The sequence below is a fragment of the Aspergillus fumigatus genome, chromosome 5 (genome assembly GCF_000002655.1).
Source record: "Aspergillus fumigatus Af293 chromosome 5, whole genome shotgun sequence".
Lineage (NCBI taxonomy): Eukaryota > Fungi > Ascomycota > Eurotiomycetes > Eurotiales > Aspergillaceae > Aspergillus > Aspergillus fumigatus.
The window spans coordinates 1,723,414-1,743,086 of record NC_007198.1 but is presented as its reverse complement, the minus strand read 5'-3'; the positions used below and the strand labels follow the sequence as shown (position 1 = coordinate 1,743,086).

Genomic DNA, 19,673 nt, shown 5'->3' with positions numbered 1-19,673 from the left:
CAGGAACAAAATGATATCGATAAGCGGTGGGTCTCCATTCTTTCTTGAAATCCGCCTAGCTTGATCGTCTCCGATTCTTCCTCTTTCAACACAGCTTGCTCTCTGTTGATGCACTGACGGAAATCTATTAGCCTTGGTATAAAGAAAATATACCACCTTATTATCGCAGCTATACAGTTCTTTCTCCTTCTTGCCTTCTTCCCAATCGCCCACGTCCGTGGGGCCGAACGATCGAGCTCCATCAAAAGCAGGATGTTCGAGGACGACATCTATCGGACCTCATCACAGTATAAACTTTGGTCTTTCACAGAGGCCTCCTTACGGTCGCTAAGGGAGAACACAAATGCTGTTGCTAGCCAACGAGTCCGAGCGGCTCTGCGGAGAGCACGGGAGGCGCGACAGTCAGCCAACCCGTCGGCTGCGGGGACTGCTACAGCAGGAACTACTGCAGATGGCAAGGGAGCGGACGAAAATGACATTGACTGTTTGACACCAGAAGAAGAGACGGAATTAGTGAGGTTTTATTGTGAAAAGGCCGTAGAGCTGGCGGACACATATAAGCCACCGTTGCCGACAACAGTGCGGGTGCGTATCTCGTCCGATGTTGAAGCGCATGACCGCGAATGAACATATAACTAACGTCGCACGTCTCTCTAACAGGCCACTGCGATTCAGTACATCCGTCGATTCTACCTCAGCAACTCGCCAATGACCTACTCGCCTAAAACAATCATGCCCTGCGCTCTCTTCCTTGCAACCAAGACCGACAATTTCTACATGTCCTTGCGCCAGTTCGCCGAAAAAGTCCCAGGAGACACAACGGCAGAAGACATCATTGCTCCCGAGTTCCTCATCATGCAAAGTCTCCGCTTCACCTTCGACGTCCGCCACCCCTTCCGCGGCCTTGAAGGCGGCGTCATGGAACTCCAAGCCATGGCCGAAGGCCTAGGCCAACCCGCACCTCACCTCCCTCACCAGACCTCAGAAGACCTACGCCGCGGACTCCTCGCCGTCCCACCCCCACCAAACGCTCCCCAGTCCTCCTCAATCACAGACCGCATCGCCCGCGCGCACACCACCACCCGCGAACTCCTCAAAACCGCCGCCCAAATGACCGACGCCTACTTCCTATACACACCCTCACAGATCTGGCTAGCAGCGTTCATGCTCGCCGATCGCCCCCTGGCCGAATACTACCTCGACACAAAACTTGGCGGGCCAACCGCTGAGAGTGCCAATGCACAAGCAGGGAACCCACTCTACGAGCTCCGCGTGAAACTCCTCCGCACACTCAATCAGTGCGCTGCCCTCCTGCAATCATACAAACCCCTCAACTCTGACCCCGAGCAAATGAAGAACCTCAAACGCATCGGGAAGAAGTTCTACTACTGCCAGAACCCGGAGAAGATCTCCCTGGCTGGACAGAAGCGGATTCCTGCTGCTGCTGCCGCCGCCGCCGCGTCGGCAGGCGAGGGCGCCACATCGGAAAGTGAAGTCGAGCGGCAGGCGAAGAAGCGGAAGCTGGAACGGGAGCAAAGAGATCGGGAGGCGAGAGATATCTTTGGCGGGGAGCTGGTGGCGCAACGGGTCAAGGAGGGCCAGGTTGGCCAGCAGCAACATCCGTCGTAGAGGCTTGCGGTCAGCATCTTATATGTACTTCTTTCTTCGAATAGATTTCTGTCATGGAACAACGACCGCAACCTAATAGCCAATGTACTTTATTACCATTGGTCTAATCTACTCTGTACTAGTACTACGTCAGGACATGCATAGTATCAAGACTACCAGGTGGCCATGTGCAATAGATGGGTATTATGGCCATCATCGGCCCGAGTTACAACGATGACCGACTGGATTTCACAAGACTATATGAAGTGTCTATAACAGGTATCATGGGATGCTCATGAGAGAGGAAAAGAACATGGATTCAGCCGTCACGCTCGGCTCGGCTCAGCTCAGCTCTAGTAGGAGGATGAGAGGTATTAAAAACGGACCATCTAAACGGCGCACCCAAACAATGAGAGATAAGAGGAAACCAGAAGAATATCTCCAACAAAAAGAAATATGTAAAGAAAAACCACAAGTCAGCCGCTATATCACTGGCTCCAGGATACGTCATGACTCCTGGAAAGAAAAAGAAAAACTTTTCTTTGTTTCCTTCCCTGCCGCACTTTACATGTTGTCATCTCTAAGCGTCAACGTTCCAATTCGTAACAAAAATGCAGAGAGGCGGGAAATGTGCTTTAGACAGCACCCTCGGAAACCATCTTCTTGCGCAGGTGGTCCTTGTACTCGCCAATAGTGCCGTCCCAGCGGCGGATGGTCTTGTTCTCGCACACCATGATGTCCTTGGCGATCTTGTCGAGGAGACGGAAGTCGTGGGACACGACGACGACACCACCGCTGAAGGCGTTGATGGCATCCGCCAAACTGTCGATGGTGGGAATATCGAGACCGTTGGTAGGTTCGTCCAGCAGAATCATGTTCGGGCACTCGATGGCCAGCAGAGCGAAGACGATACGACTCTTCTGCCCTTCGGACAGAGTACCCATGAGGGCAGTCTGGGATTCACCGCTCAGACCATAGCGACCGAGCTGCTGACGCCAGTACTGGTAGTCCTGACTCTTCTCGGGGAACTTGTCACGAACAAAGTCGAGTGCCGACTTGGTCAAGTCGAGCTGTTCAGCAGAGTGCTGACTGTACATACCGAGCTTCAAGTGAGTGTGACGGCTGACACGACCGGCAATGGGCTGGAGTTTTCCGGTCATCAGACGGAGGAGAGTAGACTTGCCGACACCATTGGGGCCGACCAGGGCAGTTCGCGAGTCCATGTCAACACCAAAGTCAAGGTGCTCGTACAGGGTGTCGTCCCAGCTGCCAGAGTAAGAGAACGAAACATCATCGAAGGACAGGACGGGAGGAGGGAGCTTCTCGACATCAGCGAAACGGAAGGAGAAGACTCTGTCGGGGATAACAGGTTGAATGAAGCCTTCAGCCTCCATCTTGTCCAGAATCTTCTGGCGAGACTTAGCCTGTCGGACCAAGTTGGCGTAGGTACCGGCAGAAGCAATGAACTTCTTGATGTGAGCGATTTCCTCCTGCTGCTTGTGGTAGGCCTTCATCTGGTTGGTCTCCTGTTCGCTGCGAGTCTTGTGGTACGAATCGTAGTTACCACCGTAGTAGAGGAGCTGCTTCATGCGCATGTCGATCATGTTGGTGCAGACACCATTCAAGAAATCCTGAGAGTGAGAAACAAGCACCAGAGTGCGCTCCCACTTCTTCAGGTACTCTTCCAGCCACACACAGGCCTCGAGATCCAAGTGAGCGGTGGGGTCGTCCAGCAACAGAAGAGAAGGCTTGACGAATAGGGCCTTGGCAAGGGCCACACGCATACGCCAACCACCGGACATGTCCTTGGTCTTCTTGTGGATGGTCTGCTTGTTGAAACCCAGACCGATCAAAATGAGGGAGGCACGAGTGTGGAAGGTAGAAGGATCCATTTTGTCCATGCGCTGGTCCATGTTAGTACACGATATGATATTGCCATATTAGGGGAAGTCAAAAAAACTTACGTCATACAGGTCTTCCAGGATAGGGCTCTCCGGACCATCCTTTTCCAGAATCTCCTCAGCCTGCTTCTCCATGCGTTCCAGTTGGTTCTGCGCCTCAGTCACGACCCATTCAAGAGCACCAAGGTCGCTGGGAGGAGCACCCTCATTCAGAAGGTAGATATCGATGTGCTCAGGGATGGGGTACTCGCGAGTGGCGATAGCCTTGAGAAGAGTGGACTTTCCACATCCGTTCTCACCGAGCAGACCGTAACGACGACCGAAGTTAAGTTCGAGAGTGGAGTCAGTGATGAGGACCTTGCCGTGAAACACGAGGGAAGCGGAGGTGATCTTGACGTCGCGAGAGGAAGCCATCGAGGACAGAACACCGGTGGTGACACGGTCGGACAGACCGTGCTTATCCATCTGTGCGGTGAGCTTCTCGACTTCCTTCATCTTCTCCTCGGTGGTAGCGGGCTGGTCTTCGGTAGGGCGAGGTTCGCCATCAGCGTCAACCAAAGGGCTCTCGTCACCCTTGACGTCCTTCTTTGACTTGGCGGTCTTCTTCTTATCGCCCTCGGCGGCACGCTTGGCGAGACGAGCGGCTTTGGAAGCAGACACCATTTTGGCGGTATGTATGGGGGAGGGAAGGTGGTAGGGTGGGAGGTAAAAGGAGAGGCCAGGTAAAAGCTCAAAAGTCTGCCTAGGGTCCTGAACGCAGATGAAAAAAAAGGCTCGACGAAAGTGGATCGATAGCGGGGAGGAAGGAGAAAATAGGTAGAGAGGGGCGACCAAAAGCCTTTCAGGTGGGGTGTTTTCGAAATCCAAGAATGTATCTTTGACCTTCTATTGAAAACCCTTATCGATAATCTTCAGGGAGGCGAATCCTCAGCCGTTACTCGGTAGTGGGACTCGAAGATCGAACTGGGTTAGATTCGACGGCAAGTAGAAGGTTATACAGTACGGAGAAGCTAGTCTCAATGAACAAGTGGCCTGATGGCAACAAACTGTGGTGACCTAGGCCCAAGAAGATGTTGGAAGGGATAAAGAAGTCTTTCAAGATACCTTGTGGCCGTCCTTCGAAAATTCGTTCAGTGGGGCGGATCTTCATTGGTCAAGCGACGTCACTGAACGGGACGTGGCGCCGCCATACCTGATTGGGCAGTTGTATTCACGTGACTCACACCTTAAGCTTAAGGCATTAACAACCTCGAGCTCTAGCCAGTTTGAGCGATGTTGGAATAACTTCATTTATAACTCTCTAACGCTGCTCTATATGCATATGCTATAGACAAGCAGATCTATTGTATTCGTTGACTGACCCTCTCCAACACCTCCCGTTCTTCTGCACTGATCCAGAGGTTGTCAGGCATCAATACTTCGCCACGCCGAATGATTATTTCCTCAGGTTCATCCGTGACACTGTCCTCAGATTCAGTTGGTTTGACGCTGGATACTTTCTCATGCCCGATGCTTTCAACATCCTCGAGTTTCGGACGTGCAAGGCTATGCGGAGTCCACCAGTAGACGGGGAACCGTCGTTGGATGTTGTTAATCAATAATGCCACAGAGAGAATCAGCGCACACCCCAGCAGCACCACCGGAACCAGGTACCAGCCCAGTTCAAAGACCTCCGTGACAGCTAACAGAGCTGTGGCGCCGGCAGGCGGATGCGTTGTATTCGTGATGGCCATGAAGGCGATAGTGATAGCACAAGCAAGAGCTCCGCCGACTTGGGGTAACGAATGGGCATGGGGATTCAAAGCAAAGAGCTTCCCGATCGCTACACCAATGATGCTCGCTGCCAGCTGACCGACGATCACATTTCGAGGTTGAGCGAATGGAGAATCGATGGCAGAGAATTCCAGCACCGCGGTGGCGCCCTGTTAAGTCTCAGTATTGTTGCAATAACAAGAACCTGGGATTCTTAGGGACGGGTAACTCACAAAACTAGCAACGATAATGGGTGCATGATGTGCCTGGAACGACGGGACATGCAAAGAGACCTCGGCAATAACGAGGACACCACAGAAGGCTCCGATGAGGGCCCAGAAGGCAATCACCAGGTTACCAACAGCCTTAGGCGGTTGATCCCCTCTATATCCGAAGAAATGAGAGACAGGACGAGGCAGCCAGCGCCATGGTGGAGCGGGCAGATACGGGTTCAAATAGGCATCTATATCGAAGTGCCAGCGAGAGAGGTCAAAGCCTTTAGAGGAGGGTGGTGCGTGCTGAGGTTGGTGCACCATGATTGAAGCTGTGTCACTTGAAGCAGTGTCACCGATGAGGCTCTGCCAAGTCAGAGGACGTAACAAAACTATGAGCCTTGTAAGTCCATGAAAATCACAAGAACAACAACTAGGTCAAAGTGGGTAGACTAGGGTAACATTAGGATCTATGATATGTTCCTCGACAAGTACTGTTCACCAGAAAGGACAGAGATAAACATGATCCAGCCGAGCAGAGAAAAAGCTACATAGGCAATTGCCTACAAGGGAAGTATATATGTGCTGCAAATTGGAGAAAGGGAGAGAGAACTGACCTTAAATGAGGAGACCCCAATACTGGTGAGGAGAAGAGAGGGGATCAACATTCAAGTACGCCGTCCAGCCCCAGCAGCACATCAACCTCCGTTCTGGAGTGAGTTTTCTCGACTGCCATCACCATGCCTGTAACCTATATAAGTGATTTCCAAGACGGTTGATCTCTCTTTCTTTTGCCCGGCAAGTATAGCAACGTCCACATCTCCGCGGACAGTGACAATATGTATGGGTTTCTGAAGAGAGTCATCCATGTATTGTTCCTGTACAGCAAATGGTCTGTTCCCTTGGGCTCTGCTTTCATGTCGCAATTGTCTTGGTTCTTCCATTCAGAGGATTTGCATTTGGTAATGGAAATTCCTATTGGGGTTTAGCGGCTATATACGGAATAAATGAGGTCATGGAATGACTGATCGTATTGTCATCCGCGCGTAAAATTACGGACTATTATACCGCAAACAACCATTTCCGTACTGTACTAGTTTTCCGTTACTCCGGCAGTTGCTGACCAGCTGACAGCGGCCACCCTGGTGTCTATGGGGATACAGGAACCAATATAGCAGCTCGAGGCGTAGGATTTCAGAAATCGTCAGGGCTATCTATTTTCAGGATCCATCCACGCCGCGGCCTTAATCGTACATTTTGCTAGAATTCAAACGTCAATTGTCTTGCCAAGCTTCGAGCTTTCCTTCGCCAGTTCAATCAATCTGATGACTTTGGCGGCCTCTGCACCACTGGCCGGGAGATCGCCTTCTCCGGCAAGAGCACGGGCAAACTTCCGATAATATTCGGTGTACGTAGGTGGTTCCACTGTTGGGAAGATCTCAGCGACAGGCTTGCCGTCTTGGATGGTGGTCAGGGTTCCTGTGCAAAGCATCGTTAGCCATATGACTCCCAAACCTTCCAATGCGGATGCGGCCTACCGTATCTATCACTAGGCTCCCGAGCGTATCCGTTGTCTCCCGGTCTCATTCCAGCCTTGAGCTGATCCTCCTGAATGTCGAGGTGGAACTATGGAGACCGTGTCAGCGTTAGGCCGAGGAAAAGTGATCAGATTTCTTACCTTTTTGAAGCTACCCTTCTCTCCTCGAACCCAGTACCGCAACTGCTTCTCCTCGGGGCTCACAACGCCCGCCTTGGCGGTTACAAGAAGTCCATTGTTGTAGTGCAACAGAACAGTGAACGAGTCCTCAAAACCGGTTGTGTTCACAGCCCTCTGTGAGCCAACGAAGCCTGTGATCCGATCCGGCATTCCCATCAGCTGAACAGCCTGATCGAGTAGATGGCTCCCGAGATCGTAGATGGCGCTGCCACCCGGGATGACCTTGTTCTTCCATTTCGAAACATCGGCGGGTGGCTCCTCGGGCCGATGACGGTCAAAGTGAGTCTCAAATTCGACAACTCGGCCAAGCGAGCCGTTCTTCACCAGCTTGGTTAATGTGACAAAGTCGGCATCGAATCGGCGGTCTGTCAATCTCGAAGTCAGTTCCTGGAAGTGGATTCTTCGACTGAATTTGGTTTGGTCTAACGTACTCTGATATACGGCCAACAGCCTGTTCCGCTGCTGCGCAAGGGTAACGAGGTCATTCGCCTCCTCCGAGGTGGGTGTGAAGGGCTTTTCGCAAACAACTAGATTGAAATTGGTCATAGATCAGCGAATGTGCCATCAAGATAGTCGATGAAAGGATATTCACCGTGTTTGCCGTTCTCCAGAGCTAGCTTCGCTAGGGCATAATGCGAGTCTGGGGCAGTGGTGATGATCACAACGTCGACCGCAGCATCCTTGATCATGTCCTCAGCGGTGCGATAAGACTTGATTCCAGGGTGGTCTTTCTCGGCATCGTCCTCGGGCTTGGGTGTGCGCTGCACAATAGCATAGAGTTTGAATTGAGGAACTTCTGTGACGAAGGGAATGTGGAAGATTTTGGCACTGAAGCCATAGCCTACGATACCGACGTTCCAGGTTTTGGAGGCCATGATGATTGTCTAGACGTTGAGAATGAACCAACAGAACAAAGCTTGTAGATTCAATTGAGAATACCAGGAGAAGGATTCTCGTCTTAATGTCTTATATACACAAAATGGATGCTCCGTGCCACTTTGGCAAGCTGTCGAGATTCTCTTCCAGAGTCGTCATAGAAAAGGAGTGGGTGCGGGGGAAGGTCCTCGCGAGGGGCAACTACCGCAACCTCTGGATCGGGCGGGGCTCCATCCAGAAGCCGACTCTGGCCCGTCTCGGATTTCTGTCCGCCGGCCGGTATTGAGGTTTTCCATCCCATTCTAAGTATTCACGAAGGTTAGGGTCGTGTAATTGAATATTGCTATGACTGTGATGCGTTTTGTGATTACAAATCGCAGAATTGATTTCCAATCATGAGGCGATGGCGTACTCTACTCCTCAATCCCAACACACCGACTCACTTCAATCGCGTCCTAGAATAGGAAATGTCAGCCGAATGCAATGTGTAATGGTCCATGGAATGAGTCAACGCACTTGCAACCCCTCCGGCTGATGTAGCGTGCTTTTGTACACTAGATTCGGGTTCCCGAGCACCTCAAAACTGGGCTTATCATCCTCACCCAGGAAAGACTGGACCGTCCGCTGCGGGATACCTTCTTTGTTATAACTCTTGATCGGCCCCTTCTTAGCGGCCTCGCGCTTCTGCTCCACCGTGCTGCGGACATACTCCAGATACGGTGGGTTACCGGGCCGCAAGACATTATCCGCGGCCAGAACCGTGACATTGGGAACAATCATGCCGAGCTGTTCGCAAAGCATCAGATCCGTGGTGTACGCGGGCTTGTAGTGATCGAGGAACATGAGCTCGATCTGCTTGACCTCGCCGCTGGTGAACAGCTTGTGCAGCGACTTGTCACTTCGACCGACGATAATGCGGACAAAGTCCCGCAGGCCAGCCAGCTCGATCAGCATGTTGGCGATGGCGGCATATTCCGGGTTCAGTTCCAGACTGAAATAGCGCTTGCCGCCAGCTCGCCGGACGGCATCGCCGAACAGTATGGCCGAGTAGCCTACGTAGCCGCCCAGTTCGATCATTGTATGTGGCTTGAGTTCAGCAATGAGATCGGTGACGATCTTGCCTTTGGCAGCTCCCACATTCATGAAACGATATTTCTCTTCGAACTTGTGGATGAGATCCAGAACCCGTTGCGGGTTGCCTCTGATCTCATCGATGTCGGGCTGTTCGTAGATGAAGTGCAGGAGCTTAAGCTCTTTTCCGCTCTCGTGCTGTACATAGACTAGCGTTAGACGGACATCGTAGCACAATAGATGCAGCGACTGAAGAGCTTACCTCTCCGGGCCGAGGGTGACGTTGACTTTGGTCAGCCATTTTGAGTTAACTACAAGATAAGGTGTATATGAAGGACGAGATGATATTCATTGAAGATAGTAGGTGAAACGGGTAAACAAGCTGCCTTTTATTCAACCACTTCACTCGAAAACCTTCGTATTTACCGCGGCCTCGGGTTCCTACCGGAACCGAAGAGCCATTAACTCCGAGTAACTCGTATATCAGCAATCTACACGAAGCCTACTATGTCACGACATGAAGTGGGAGCCTAAATTATCAGTATCCCCGATCAATCATGCAGACAGTGTAGGCTACATCACTCTCAGTGATGCTGGCCGTTGCTCGTTACCTAATACGCGGGCTTATCGCTAGCCTTCATACTTCGTCTCAAACTACCTCAAACGGAAATGAAACCCGAACCCCGATCATACAGTCAGAACTATTAGGTGTTGACTCAACATATCCAGACGCTAAGTAAGTTAAGGTAGGTAAGGTAGTATTGCATGAAACATATTCACAGCCTTGATACTCGACCAATCGGACATTGGTGTCCGGAGTATACAGTATAAGTAATTGGACCCCGATTTGTCAGGCTGTCCAGGGTCTATGGAATCTCCCAGGGTCGAGAACTTCAACAGCGGTCTGTAGCCTCTTGATAACGCACGAACCAATCTAACTCTAGAGCAGAGAGTCGAGATTGTCAACTTCCCATGGTCAGAAATTCTACATAACATGAGATTTTTCGGGGCTGACGCGTATTAGAAAATATTGTCCCCATGACAGTGTCAACAACAGGTAATAGTGGCCTACCATCTCAAGAAACAACCTTAGTTATGTTTGTTCTCTTGGCGAGGGTCAATTCCAAAAGGGTTGAAAATAAAAGTGTTAATAGCGGAATGCCCCGTAGGCAATGCTGGAAATGGAGTGGCAAGTCCGCCGGATCGTCACCAGGGGTGCCTGTGTCATGGTGCGACCATGTAGGTGTATATCCTGAGAAGCTTCGTTGTAGACGTATGAGAGAGATGGTACAATGGGTTGCTCTTTGTACAATTTGCCCACCCCTCAGCATATGCCAGACATAGTCAGCCCATCGATTAGAGTGTAGGAAAGACATATAGTCAAAAGCACAGTACTCTGATCCACCTTGTGCGACCAAGACAGATTGCGGAGTGGAAGCTCCTCAGGAACAGCGGCATCTTTGCGAGAGAGTTACTGGCCGTTGAAATAACCTCAGGGTTCCCTTTGCCGGTGCGTTCATGTAGTCAACAGTACATCAGGCTTCCTCTGCACATCTTGAAGGCTAATACCACCATGAACTTGCACGGCAACTGTACGGAGGATGCCATCTCTCCAGTGTCAACATCACTTCGAACTGACAAGGCTGGTAAAACATGCATTATTAACGGTATACTTCTACTGTGTAATGGCAGGAGGCACATACCCAATATCCTTACAGCGCGACAAGATTAATTGATATGAAACGTGACCTCCTGAGTGAATCTGGCGCTGTTCATGCGTTACTAGTAAGCATCGTCGAGAATGCTGTCTGTCTCGACGCTCCACGACGCTTCACGCCGTCTTGTACCTCCTCTGGTGACAGACAAGTCATATGCTCAGACAGCTGTTAAGCCCGTGGATGAGTTATGTCAGCTACCAAATGTGGATTAACCACAGGCAAGAAGAAAAGACGAATTGAAGCATTTGCAAGATAATGCAATAGATTGCCAGTCTGATTTTAGACATTTTATGGCAGATACTTCCTGTAGTGCAGCCTATGAAACATTCCATGGACAGATATCTTGCTTCCCAAGGTACCAATTGAGGTAATGGATAATACCACTGGCGAGACCGCTTGATGCAGGATAGCCACATGGAAGACGTTGCTTGGTGAATACTGAAAGAAGCAGGTCCATCGGACGTCGACCAAATAACGACAAACGAAAGCAAAGAAAAAAACATTGAGAGCATGTTTGATCTGGATAGATCACTATTGGAGACTCACGAAGAGAGAGCCTGCTTAACTTTCTACAGAACGCCGTCCTTGGACCTTGGTTGCCAGTACTTCTGACTATTGTTCCTCAATACTTTACCTATGTTGCTCACTGCGGACATTCATTGTGACTTTCGCAAGCTTTGGCGATTGCCCAAAACTAGCTTCCCAAAAGGCCATGGTCAACAGCCCTTTCCAGGAAGTAAAACATCTCCCTACTGCTTAGGCTCGAAACCCACAGCATGCGAGCAATTCATAAGGTAATCGAGTTCAGTCCGAGTGCTGACCAGGGCAGCCTCGTACTCCAAAATCAATGAGGGCAGTACGGGCGAAGGGCAGCAAAGGGTAGCATGCCGGCGACTCGGATGAACTCTGAGAGGAAGGCCATCGTGATCGGCAAGCTTTCATGGTCTTCAAACGATAGGAGTCCTCGTACCCCTACAACGCTGTCAAGCTTGCTCTGTACCTTCTTCATTTCATCTGAATATCTCAACAGAAATCAACATGTGCATCATCATGACTGAAGAGGTGGTCGTAGCAGCAAATTCCATGTCGGCGAAGATTAAGGCCCTCTTGTCATTAGAGAATCTCCAAGGGGGCCTTTTGCATGTACTGTGTCCATTTTCAAGGCCTATATTGAAGCCCTATGAATATCTTGTCGTAAAAGGAGTGTTGGTTCCCTTTAGATGGACTGTCCTCGACTTCTTCGATTATAGAAAATGGCAAGAAAATTGGAATCGCCGGCTCACGGGTTTGATATGTTCAGCGACAAGATATAGAAGCCCAGGAAGTCCTGTCTCATCTTCTCATCGAGCTCACATACCCTCGTTTCATCAGCCAATAGCGCGACATAACCTTCAACAAACTGGGTGAAGTAGTCAGGTGTTCAGCTTCCATCATGCATCTTGTAAACAAGCCGTTTGCTTCCCAGGTCCAGAGAATGTTGGAAAAAGAGTGGGTTGCTGTGAATAGACTGCTCAAAGCAGTGGGTTTTGTCCCATCTATCCCCGACTGGCTTAAACTCTGGTATCATGCCCTTGAAAACGTCTCAGCGATACTGACCATGCAGGGGGGGAGAAGAATAAATGCCAGCTTGCTTTTCCAGTCGACCTGGGACAGCTAGTCGGGTCCCTAAAGCAACCACTGCTTCTCTGTCCTATTTTTAGGTTGATGACAGGCCCATAAATCTCATGTAATTGGTGATACTGCTCCCACGGAGGCACACTTGATGAATACTGATGGATGTTTCCAATCAAGGCTAAGGGTTTAGGACCAGGCGGCAATCGTGAGTTCCTTCTACACTTCAGGACCATGTATCCTAAGGAAATAGATAGTATGAGAAAATTTAAATATGCAAAAACCATGATGCGATCAAAGACGTGGTTATGATATATCGTCCTGAAAGTGTTCGTGGAGTTATGGTAGGAAGTAGTGGTCTTCTACCCTGCATTCCTCCTTGGATTGACTCACCATATACTTGCCGAGAGCGATGTCTTTTGTCTTCTAGGAAAAGGCGAGGAGAGAAGTCTGTGAAATGAAATGCACTTAGCTAGGCGAGGAGCAGAGGGGTAGAGAATGGTGGAGAACCAGCTTGGGAGAGTCGTTGAACTTCTAACACTCCTCAATCCTAATGGTTCTTGATTCCTTATATGATCCTTTAATGGTCACCAAGATAAACCCTAAACCCCCTAGCCATGCGGTCTTCATAAATCTAGAAAGTCTGCTTAGCCAGTTACTAAAAGTAATATTATAAATTGGGATATATTAGTCAAAATTTTCTTTCAACAATTACAGAGCTCTCCCTGTAGAATCGACGTAGTTGACATTAGGGCTAGATTAGTAAACAAAGCTAGTTATTGTAGATCATCAGTCAACTTTATCTGACTTCTTTCTTTTTCTACGTGACATTGCTGAAGAGTGAAGACCTATATCTGTATTGGAAGTACCAAGCAATCCATTTAAATAAAGCGTCGTAGGAAGAAGGCTGGATAAGGAGGAGAGCTAACCTTTCATCCTCTCCTTATAGTCATGGTGTACGTCAATTGGTAGTTTGTGGATGTATTGTAGAGGATTAGAGCACTATAGTTAGCTTGAACTCTCAGGGCAGCACCTCGCAGCATGGAAAGGTCTTGGTCTCTGATCTAAAGCCACGCACGATTGTGGCCTGCCTCTTATCTTCTGGAGGTACTCTGTATTCCCTGTTTCGCAGTTGCAGCTTCATTATCCTGAGAGTATCAACTGCCCACTTGAGCCACCGACAACTGGGACAGTGGCCTAGACATCTACCATTTGATAGCGCATATGCTGTGCCCCATTGATCTATAGATATGGAAGTCAGTCTTATAGATTGGGCTTGGAAATGGTTTTGAGAATCCTTTGCCTGACATGTGTGCTTATACAGCTGGTGCCACCTGGTAATCGATGGCTGACCTGGCACATGGAAAACAGTACACGAATCAAGGACTGTCGGTGTGTAACACAGAATCTTGGTTCAATCGTAACAATCATGCAAAGAGCTTTGATTCTAGAATACACAAAGTCAATAATAAATGGAGGCAGGATCTTGTATATCATAATCAAGAAGACGATAGCATGACAGGTACACGGAGTAGTTGAAACAATGCACGGTGACGTGGTTACACTTACATTCCGAAGGAGGGGTCAAATATGCACAAGAACCAGCCCACACCAAGAGAAACAGAAACTGCGAGCTCCGACGCTCATCTTCAACAAAATGGCTGTCAGGACGATGCGACGAGCTTTTGGCTCCGTATCGAGGCAACAAACCCTTCATTTTGGCCGAAACCTGGTACGGATGGTAATCCATCTGCTGTGGGTTGCCACCTCTTTCATACTACTACCCCTCGACAATGCCATTCTGCTGGCAGTATACATCATTGGGCTGGTTTCTCATCTTCTGTCGAGCTCGTGTCCGAGCCGTCAGAGGAAGGCAGCGTTGAGAAATGAACACTTCTATCCCAAAACGGTCCTGGTGACGGGCATAGATACCCCCCCCGGACTGGCGGTCGCACGATCCTGGTACTACGAAGGGCACCGGGTCGTGGGCGCGAGCATCACGAATTCCTCCATCCCATCTGGCGAGAGCATGTCCCGGACGCTCGCAGCTTTCTACAAAATCTCGCAGTCGCAATATATTCCACAACTGCTGGACATCATATACAGAGAGAAAGTGGACATTTGGTTCCCGTGTTCGGACAAGGCTACCATCATGGAAGATGCGAAGGCCAAGGAAGTGATTGAAAGTCAGGCGAACTGCAAATGCATGCATCTGGACACAGAACTCACAGACAGATTCAGTCGTCCAGAGTCCTTCAATCAGTATCTCGTCGAAAATGACCTACCTGTCCTGGAAACCCATCATGTGCAGTCGCGCGCCTCTATCCACAGTATACTCCATCGGTCACCGACCAAGGTCTATCAGATGCGCAGGGCGAGCTCCATCGCAGTTGACAGCAAGGGTATTATGCTGCCAAAGCACACTATCAGCCAGACTTACACCGAGGTCAGCGAGATTCAAATCTCCAAGGATAGCCCCTGGATGCTGCAGCAACAGGCCCGCTTGGGGGCATACTTTGCCGAAATGCTTGTGGTCCGTGGTTCCCTCGAAGCGATCAAGATCCGTCCCTCGGATCAGCAATTGGGCTGGGGCGGGTCCCGTCTAGACGAAGCGCTTGCGATCGCGATCCGCAAACTCATGGAGAGATTTGCGATGATAGGCGGACCGCGCTTGACGGCGCTACTTTGCGTCAAGTTGATGGTCGATGAAGTGTTTGATACAAACTCCGTGCGTCATGTCATCCACATTGCAGGCTGCACACAAGGCGCAGCGGCCGTCGGGCAGCTCTTGCAAGATGCATCCTGCTCGATTCCTGCTGGCTGTTTAACTGTGTTGGCTGCACAGACTAACGGCATCTCTCCGCGCTTGACCGAGTCGACGAATACCGGGATTCGCCGTCTAATGTGCAAGGCACCGTCCCGGGGATCAAGATTATACGGAGCGCTTAAGGCTCACGAATGTGGGAGACTTGTGCTAGTCATTTCGCGAGTAATCCAATCACTTGACCAGTTGATTTACGAGGCAGGCCAGCTCGTTTTCTGGAAGAACTGGCGATATTCTTTTTTCGACCCTTTATCGTGGTGGTGGGATGTTCATATCTATCAGCCAGCTAAACATTTTGGAATGGCTTTCAGTATCTTCACTGAAGCTCATGGTAAAACAGCTTAAAGTGATCCTTTTGTCCCAATCTCTTTCATTTGTTCTTGACAGCATTTTGCGGGTTGGACTCTAGAGGCCTATTGGGCGGTGTTCAGGAGCTGTTGATGAAGATTATATTATAGAACAGGAGGGGCCTCGAATATAAGAGGCAATAGTCGTTTCATGTAAATGGGGATTTATCACTAGGGGTATCAAAGCAGTTATAACCCAGGACACTCACACTGAAGTGATTATTTCTTGAGGTCGATGCATAACGGTATGTACATCTAAATGCATCCCACCAAAACTCACATCTTGCATGTGAAAGCCAAGTGTGGCTGAAGTGACACCATGTTTCCAGGAATAGAATGGTTTCCTAGGAGAACTTGGGCACAAGGTTCTACTCAGAGTAGCCGTTCGCTGCGTCGCCTCTGAAGATCCGCTTGGAGCAAAAAACATCGTCATTTAGCTGAGTCGTAATTTAATTTACCTACTGTTAGGTAGCTGGGGCTTTGGATTCAACCAAGGACCGGCAGTGCGCCAGGTCAGAGAATTCATATATTGTTTTGACCAGCCGTCTACTCCGTAGACAGTCAGGAATAGTAAGGCTCCACAGATACTCCGTAGAGCGGGCGCAGTTGTGTCGCCAGGTATGACATGACATAACCTAATGTGGCTTAGAAAGTACTCAGCAATACAGGCTTCAATTTAGCACTCTTGGTCAAGAGATTGAATAGAGTACGGAGTGGATAACCAGGGCAAAGATGAATCTCTCAGGATAGTAATAGTGCACAAATATTCATTCTGAGAGTAAGGTATCTGTGGAATACAGGAACCAGGATTGACGCATGTCGGGTAATTAACATAGGTAGTTGGACAGAGGCACGAGGCAGAAGAATTCCTAAGAATATCACTGCGTGCTATCCCACCAGAACCAAATTCCAGCTCATATTCATCTCTTATCTACATCCTCTATCAAATCCTTGAGCAGTTAACCATCGCTATATTGCGGCTTGCGACTTGTCCACACTCTCGCCTTGATATCGTCAGTTGGGTCTCGACCTAGTGTCCGCAGTCCACACGGCATCGGTCGGGTTGCCCCGTTGCGCTGCGCAATCCGAGCATAAACAAGCACACTTGAGCATTTTCTCTTCATTCCACAACGATCTTCTCTCTTCGTTTTGTCTTGATACCTTTTCGGGAGTAAGTCAGAGATCGTCAAGGATTTCAGATACTTATTTTGGGACTCGGGTGTCTTTTTTCGAATTACTTCCTCTTAGGAAGTTCCGTCAGCATCAGCTTCCCAGTCCTCCACCCGCAAACATGCGAGTATCACGACCTTCCTTCAATCCCGGACGAACGAAAAACCTCATTCATGGGGTACAAGGGTTTATCATCTTTCTCGCATGGGCCTTAACTATTGCCGTCTTCACAAAGGGTGATGGGATTGATGGGCGGTCAGCCTGGTACTGGGCCTTGGTGAGTCTCAGTCCTTGATTGTACCTCCAGCAAAGAAGAGACGTGGTTTTTGAAGCTAATGTGTCGGCGCCAATAAAAGTGTTGGCTCAGTATCCCCGGCCTGATTTACCTGGTCGCAGTGCCTATGTGGCCACGCGCACGACGGTTCGGCAACGTCTATGCCTTCGCTACGGTCGACTGTTTATACGCCATTCTGTGGTTCTCGGCGTGGATCTGCGTCGCAAGCTATGTCGCACAGGGAAAGGCCGAGGGCAAGAGCAACAGTGACAACGATAAGAATAAAGATGACAAGAAGAGTGGCTGCGACGCATGGAAGTACGGAAACGCCAGCAAATGCAAGATTAGTACGGCAACTGTTATTCTGGGGGTTGTGATCTTGTAGGTTTCCTCCCCCATTTTGGTATTTCGCACGAAATTTTTGTTAATGAGCCTTGTTTGCAGCCTTCTGTTTGTTGCGACCGCTTGGATGTCCTTCCGCAACGTCATGCATTTCCGCCGAACTGGTACCCTTCCCGATGCTGTTTCCGATCCTACGTTCGCGGCCCAGAGCAAGGCGGCTTTCTCCTCGAACCCTGCGCACGACTTTGACGAAGAGGAGGATGATTTCCGCTCCGGACGTGCTGGAATGGGCGCTTCTGTTCGTAATGATCAGGACGAGGATTACGCTTTACTTCACCAAAGCGAGGTAGACGATCTCGGAAATGGCAACGGACGTACTGCAATGCATGGTGCCTATGATCCCACTGCTACTACCGGATCAGGGAGTGTGCTACATGACTATAACACCAGTTATGGCGGCGCGCACGGGCAACACTATGCACAACCGTCTGAATTCGGTTCTACCCTGAGTGGTTATGGACGTTAAAAACGGTTCTTGATCTCGACTCATGCCCATTGTCTTTATATTCTGGTATTGATCTTGAAGCGGTGTTTGCAGGCGCATTTACTTGTACGACCTTAGGTGTGTTGCCCCTTGGTCTATCGAGGTCTGTTCGATAGTATTTACTCATCTTGACTTTAGGCGATGACATCTGTTGCAGTCAGTCGGCGTGGGAGGAAACGACGCCTCTTCAGAATTGTTTGCATTTTTCTGTTCCTTTGACGATGTTTACGATCACCCTAGTTTTTGCAACTGGTTTGGAGCAGCGTTTAGAGGAGTCGCACATGTTCAGCTTATGGGGCGGACTTAGGATATTCATAGATACTCTAAATTGACATTTACTTTGAGTTGATCTGACAATGCGGAATGCTACTGGCACAATTTGGGAAATTTCTAGAGGAGAATATTGACAACCAACATAGCGCTTGAAATCATGACATTGGCTTGAAGCCCACTAAGGGACTAGTGACATGCCTCTGATAAAGACACATGCATGCGGGTTCTGCCACCGCCTTCTTGTTCGTATTCGATAGCTTCAGGACAGCTTGCGATGTTGACAAACCAAAGTAATCAGTGACCATTCCAAAGATACCCCTTTCACATCGCATCTGTCTTCGAGCAGATTAGGCTCGGGAAGCGATAGTTATTGCTGCGTCTTTGTATTTCCACGCTTTGGTAGGTGTGCAGTGCTCTCATAATTCCATACGTGTATCCAGACTGACTGTCGCAACAGCCGAGACTGATCTTTCGCAAATCTCCAAACCTGCATATTAGTCGGCCAGCCTCTTCCTATCAAAATGGCCAACAGCATCGACATTTTTCACCAGTACCCTCTTCACCTCGACCCGACCTCCAAAGCCATCTCCCTGCCTCCCTCCTCCAGCCAATCCGCCTCTCAAACCACAGCCATCAACGAAGAGCTACAAGCTCTCAACAACCTGCACCGCTCACTAATTGCCCTCGATGCCCCTAACATCCCCCCTCCGCCCCTCCCCGTCAATCCCAAGCGCAGCGCCCAGATCACCAAACTCCGCGACACCGCCAACCAGGCCTACCGCAAATCCAACTACGCCGAGGCCGTCAAGCTCTACACTTACGCCATCGATATGGCCCTGAGCCGCCCCGGCTGGGAACCCGTTAATCTGGCCCGCGATGAGTTATCCGGCCTGTACGCCAACCGCTCACAGGCGCACATGGCGCAGCAGGCCTGGCCCGAGGGGATGATCGATGCCAAGGCTAGCTGTGATTGCAAACCCATTGGGAATGTGAAGGCTTGGTGGCGTGCGGGCAAATGTCTCGCTGAGATGGGTCGCTGGGAGGAAGCTAAGACTATTCTGGAGCGCGGACTGGACATTGAGGGGAAGACTGGTGAGGGCGGGAAGGAACTGGGGGCGTTGTTGGAGGAGGTTCAGCAGAGACTACAGAAGTCGGCATAGTTCATGTCGAACTGCCTAGGGTCTTGAAATCGACATCTGCAGCTCAGTTTGGCTAACTCTATCATGTTCATTTGTTGCGATCATGGTTGTCTTTGGCGTTAATGGAATTATGGGTTTATTTCTTGTGTTTTAAGCATGACTAGTCTTCAAAATAGAGCGCCACATCACTGAAAAAAAGAACTTTTACAGCTACGATAATGACCAGGAAGATTGAGACGTACGAGACTGGAAAATCTTATTATGTCCTTCAAGAGAAAGGGGACAAAAGACAAA

At 49.8% G+C, this 19,673-nt stretch overlaps 8 protein-coding genes across 8 annotated transcripts; 4 read left to right on the top strand and 4 right to left on the bottom strand.

The window, feature by feature from the left end:
• Positions 1-17: 17 nt before the first annotated feature.
• Positions 18-1,629, top strand: AFUA_5G07030 (TFIIH complex kinase subunit CCL1; the record flags this gene model as incomplete). The annotated part of the gene is made up of 2 exons (XM_748838.2): positions 18-585; positions 661-1,629. Exons 1-2 carry the CDS (start codon positions 253-255, stop codon positions 1,627-1,629), a joined length of 1,302 nt encoding a protein of 433 aa, XP_753931.1. The 5' UTR covers positions 18-252.
• A 614-nt stretch (positions 1,630-2,243) lies between these two features.
• AFUA_5G07020 (ATP-binding cassette family ATPase ARB1) lies at positions 2,244-4,589 on the bottom strand (the record flags this gene model as incomplete). Its single annotated transcript, XM_748839.2, has 2 exons — positions 3,573-4,589; positions 2,244-3,512 (listed from the first exon to the last, which is right to left on the bottom strand). Exons 1-2 carry the CDS (start codon positions 4,170-4,172, stop codon positions 2,244-2,246), a joined length of 1,869 nt encoding a protein of 622 aa, XP_753932.1. The 5' UTR covers positions 4,173-4,589.
• Positions 4,590-4,849: 260 nt separating this feature from the next.
• Positions 4,850-5,797, bottom strand: AFUA_5G07010 (HPP family protein; the record flags this gene model as incomplete). The annotated part of the gene is made up of 2 exons (XM_748840.1): positions 4,850-5,431; positions 5,495-5,797. 2 exons carry the CDS (start codon positions 5,795-5,797, stop codon positions 4,850-4,852), a joined length of 885 nt encoding a protein of 294 aa, XP_753933.1.
• Positions 5,798-6,740: 943 nt separating this feature from the next.
• Positions 6,741-8,065, bottom strand: AFUA_5G07000 (putative NAD binding Rossmann fold oxidoreductase; the record flags this gene model as incomplete). Its single annotated transcript, XM_748841.1, has 5 exons — positions 6,741-6,952; positions 7,012-7,099; positions 7,152-7,555; positions 7,622-7,717; positions 7,783-8,065. The coding sequence occupies 5 exons, from the start codon at positions 8,063-8,065 to the stop codon at positions 6,741-6,743; spliced, it is 1,083 nt and encodes a 360-aa protein (XP_753934.1).
• Positions 8,066-8,573: 508 nt separating this feature from the next.
• AFUA_5G06990 (O-methyltransferase) lies at positions 8,574-9,438 on the bottom strand (the record flags this gene model as incomplete). Its single annotated transcript, XM_748842.1, has 2 exons — positions 8,574-9,335; positions 9,400-9,438. The coding sequence occupies 2 exons, from the start codon at positions 9,436-9,438 to the stop codon at positions 8,574-8,576; spliced, it is 801 nt and encodes a 266-aa protein (XP_753935.1).
• A 4,497-nt stretch (positions 9,439-13,935) lies between these two features.
• On the top strand, positions 13,936-15,873 carry AFUA_5G06980 (uncharacterized protein). The gene has a single exon (XM_748843.2). The coding sequence runs from the start codon at positions 14,010-14,012 to the stop codon at positions 15,633-15,635; it is 1,626 nt and encodes a 541-aa protein (XP_753936.1). The 5' UTR covers positions 13,936-14,009; the 3' UTR covers positions 15,636-15,873.
• Positions 15,874-16,208: 335 nt separating this feature from the next.
• On the top strand, positions 16,209-18,366 carry AFUA_5G06970 (MARVEL domain-containing protein). The gene is made up of 4 exons (XM_748844.2): positions 16,209-17,084; positions 17,164-17,462; positions 17,526-18,045; positions 18,106-18,366. The coding sequence occupies exons 1-3, from the start codon at positions 16,929-16,931 to the stop codon at positions 17,947-17,949; spliced, it is 879 nt and encodes a 292-aa protein (XP_753937.2). The 5' UTR covers positions 16,209-16,928; the 3' UTR covers positions 17,950-18,045; positions 18,106-18,366.
• Positions 18,367-18,483: 117 nt separating this feature from the next.
• AFUA_5G06960 (uncharacterized protein) lies at positions 18,484-19,629 on the top strand. Its single transcript, XM_748845.2, has 2 exons — positions 18,484-18,639; positions 18,698-19,629. Exon 2 carries the CDS (start codon positions 18,762-18,764, stop codon positions 19,398-19,400), a length of 639 nt encoding a protein of 212 aa, XP_753938.1. The 5' UTR covers positions 18,484-18,639; positions 18,698-18,761; the 3' UTR covers positions 19,401-19,629.
• Positions 19,630-19,673: the final 44 nt, after the last annotated feature.

Coding starts and splice junctions, on each gene's coding strand:
- AFUA_5G06980 (XM_748843.2), top strand. CDS start 14,010: ATGCACGGTGACGTGGTTACACTTACATTCCGAAGGAGGGGTCAAATA.
- AFUA_5G06970 (XM_748844.2), top strand. CDS start 16,929: ATGCGAGTATCACGACCTTCCTTCAATCCCGGACGAACGAAAAACCTC. Junction 17,085..17,163: donor CAGCCTGGTACTGGGCCTTG/GTGAGTCTCAGT, acceptor CGCCAATAAAAG/TGTTGGCTCAGTATCCCCGG. Junction 17,463..17,525: donor ATTCTGGGGGTTGTGATCTT/GTAGGTTTCCTC, acceptor CCTTGTTTGCAG/CCTTCTGTTTGTTGCGACCG.
- AFUA_5G06960 (XM_748845.2), top strand. CDS start 18,762: ATGGCCAACAGCATCGACATTTTTCACCAGTACCCTCTTCACCTCGAC.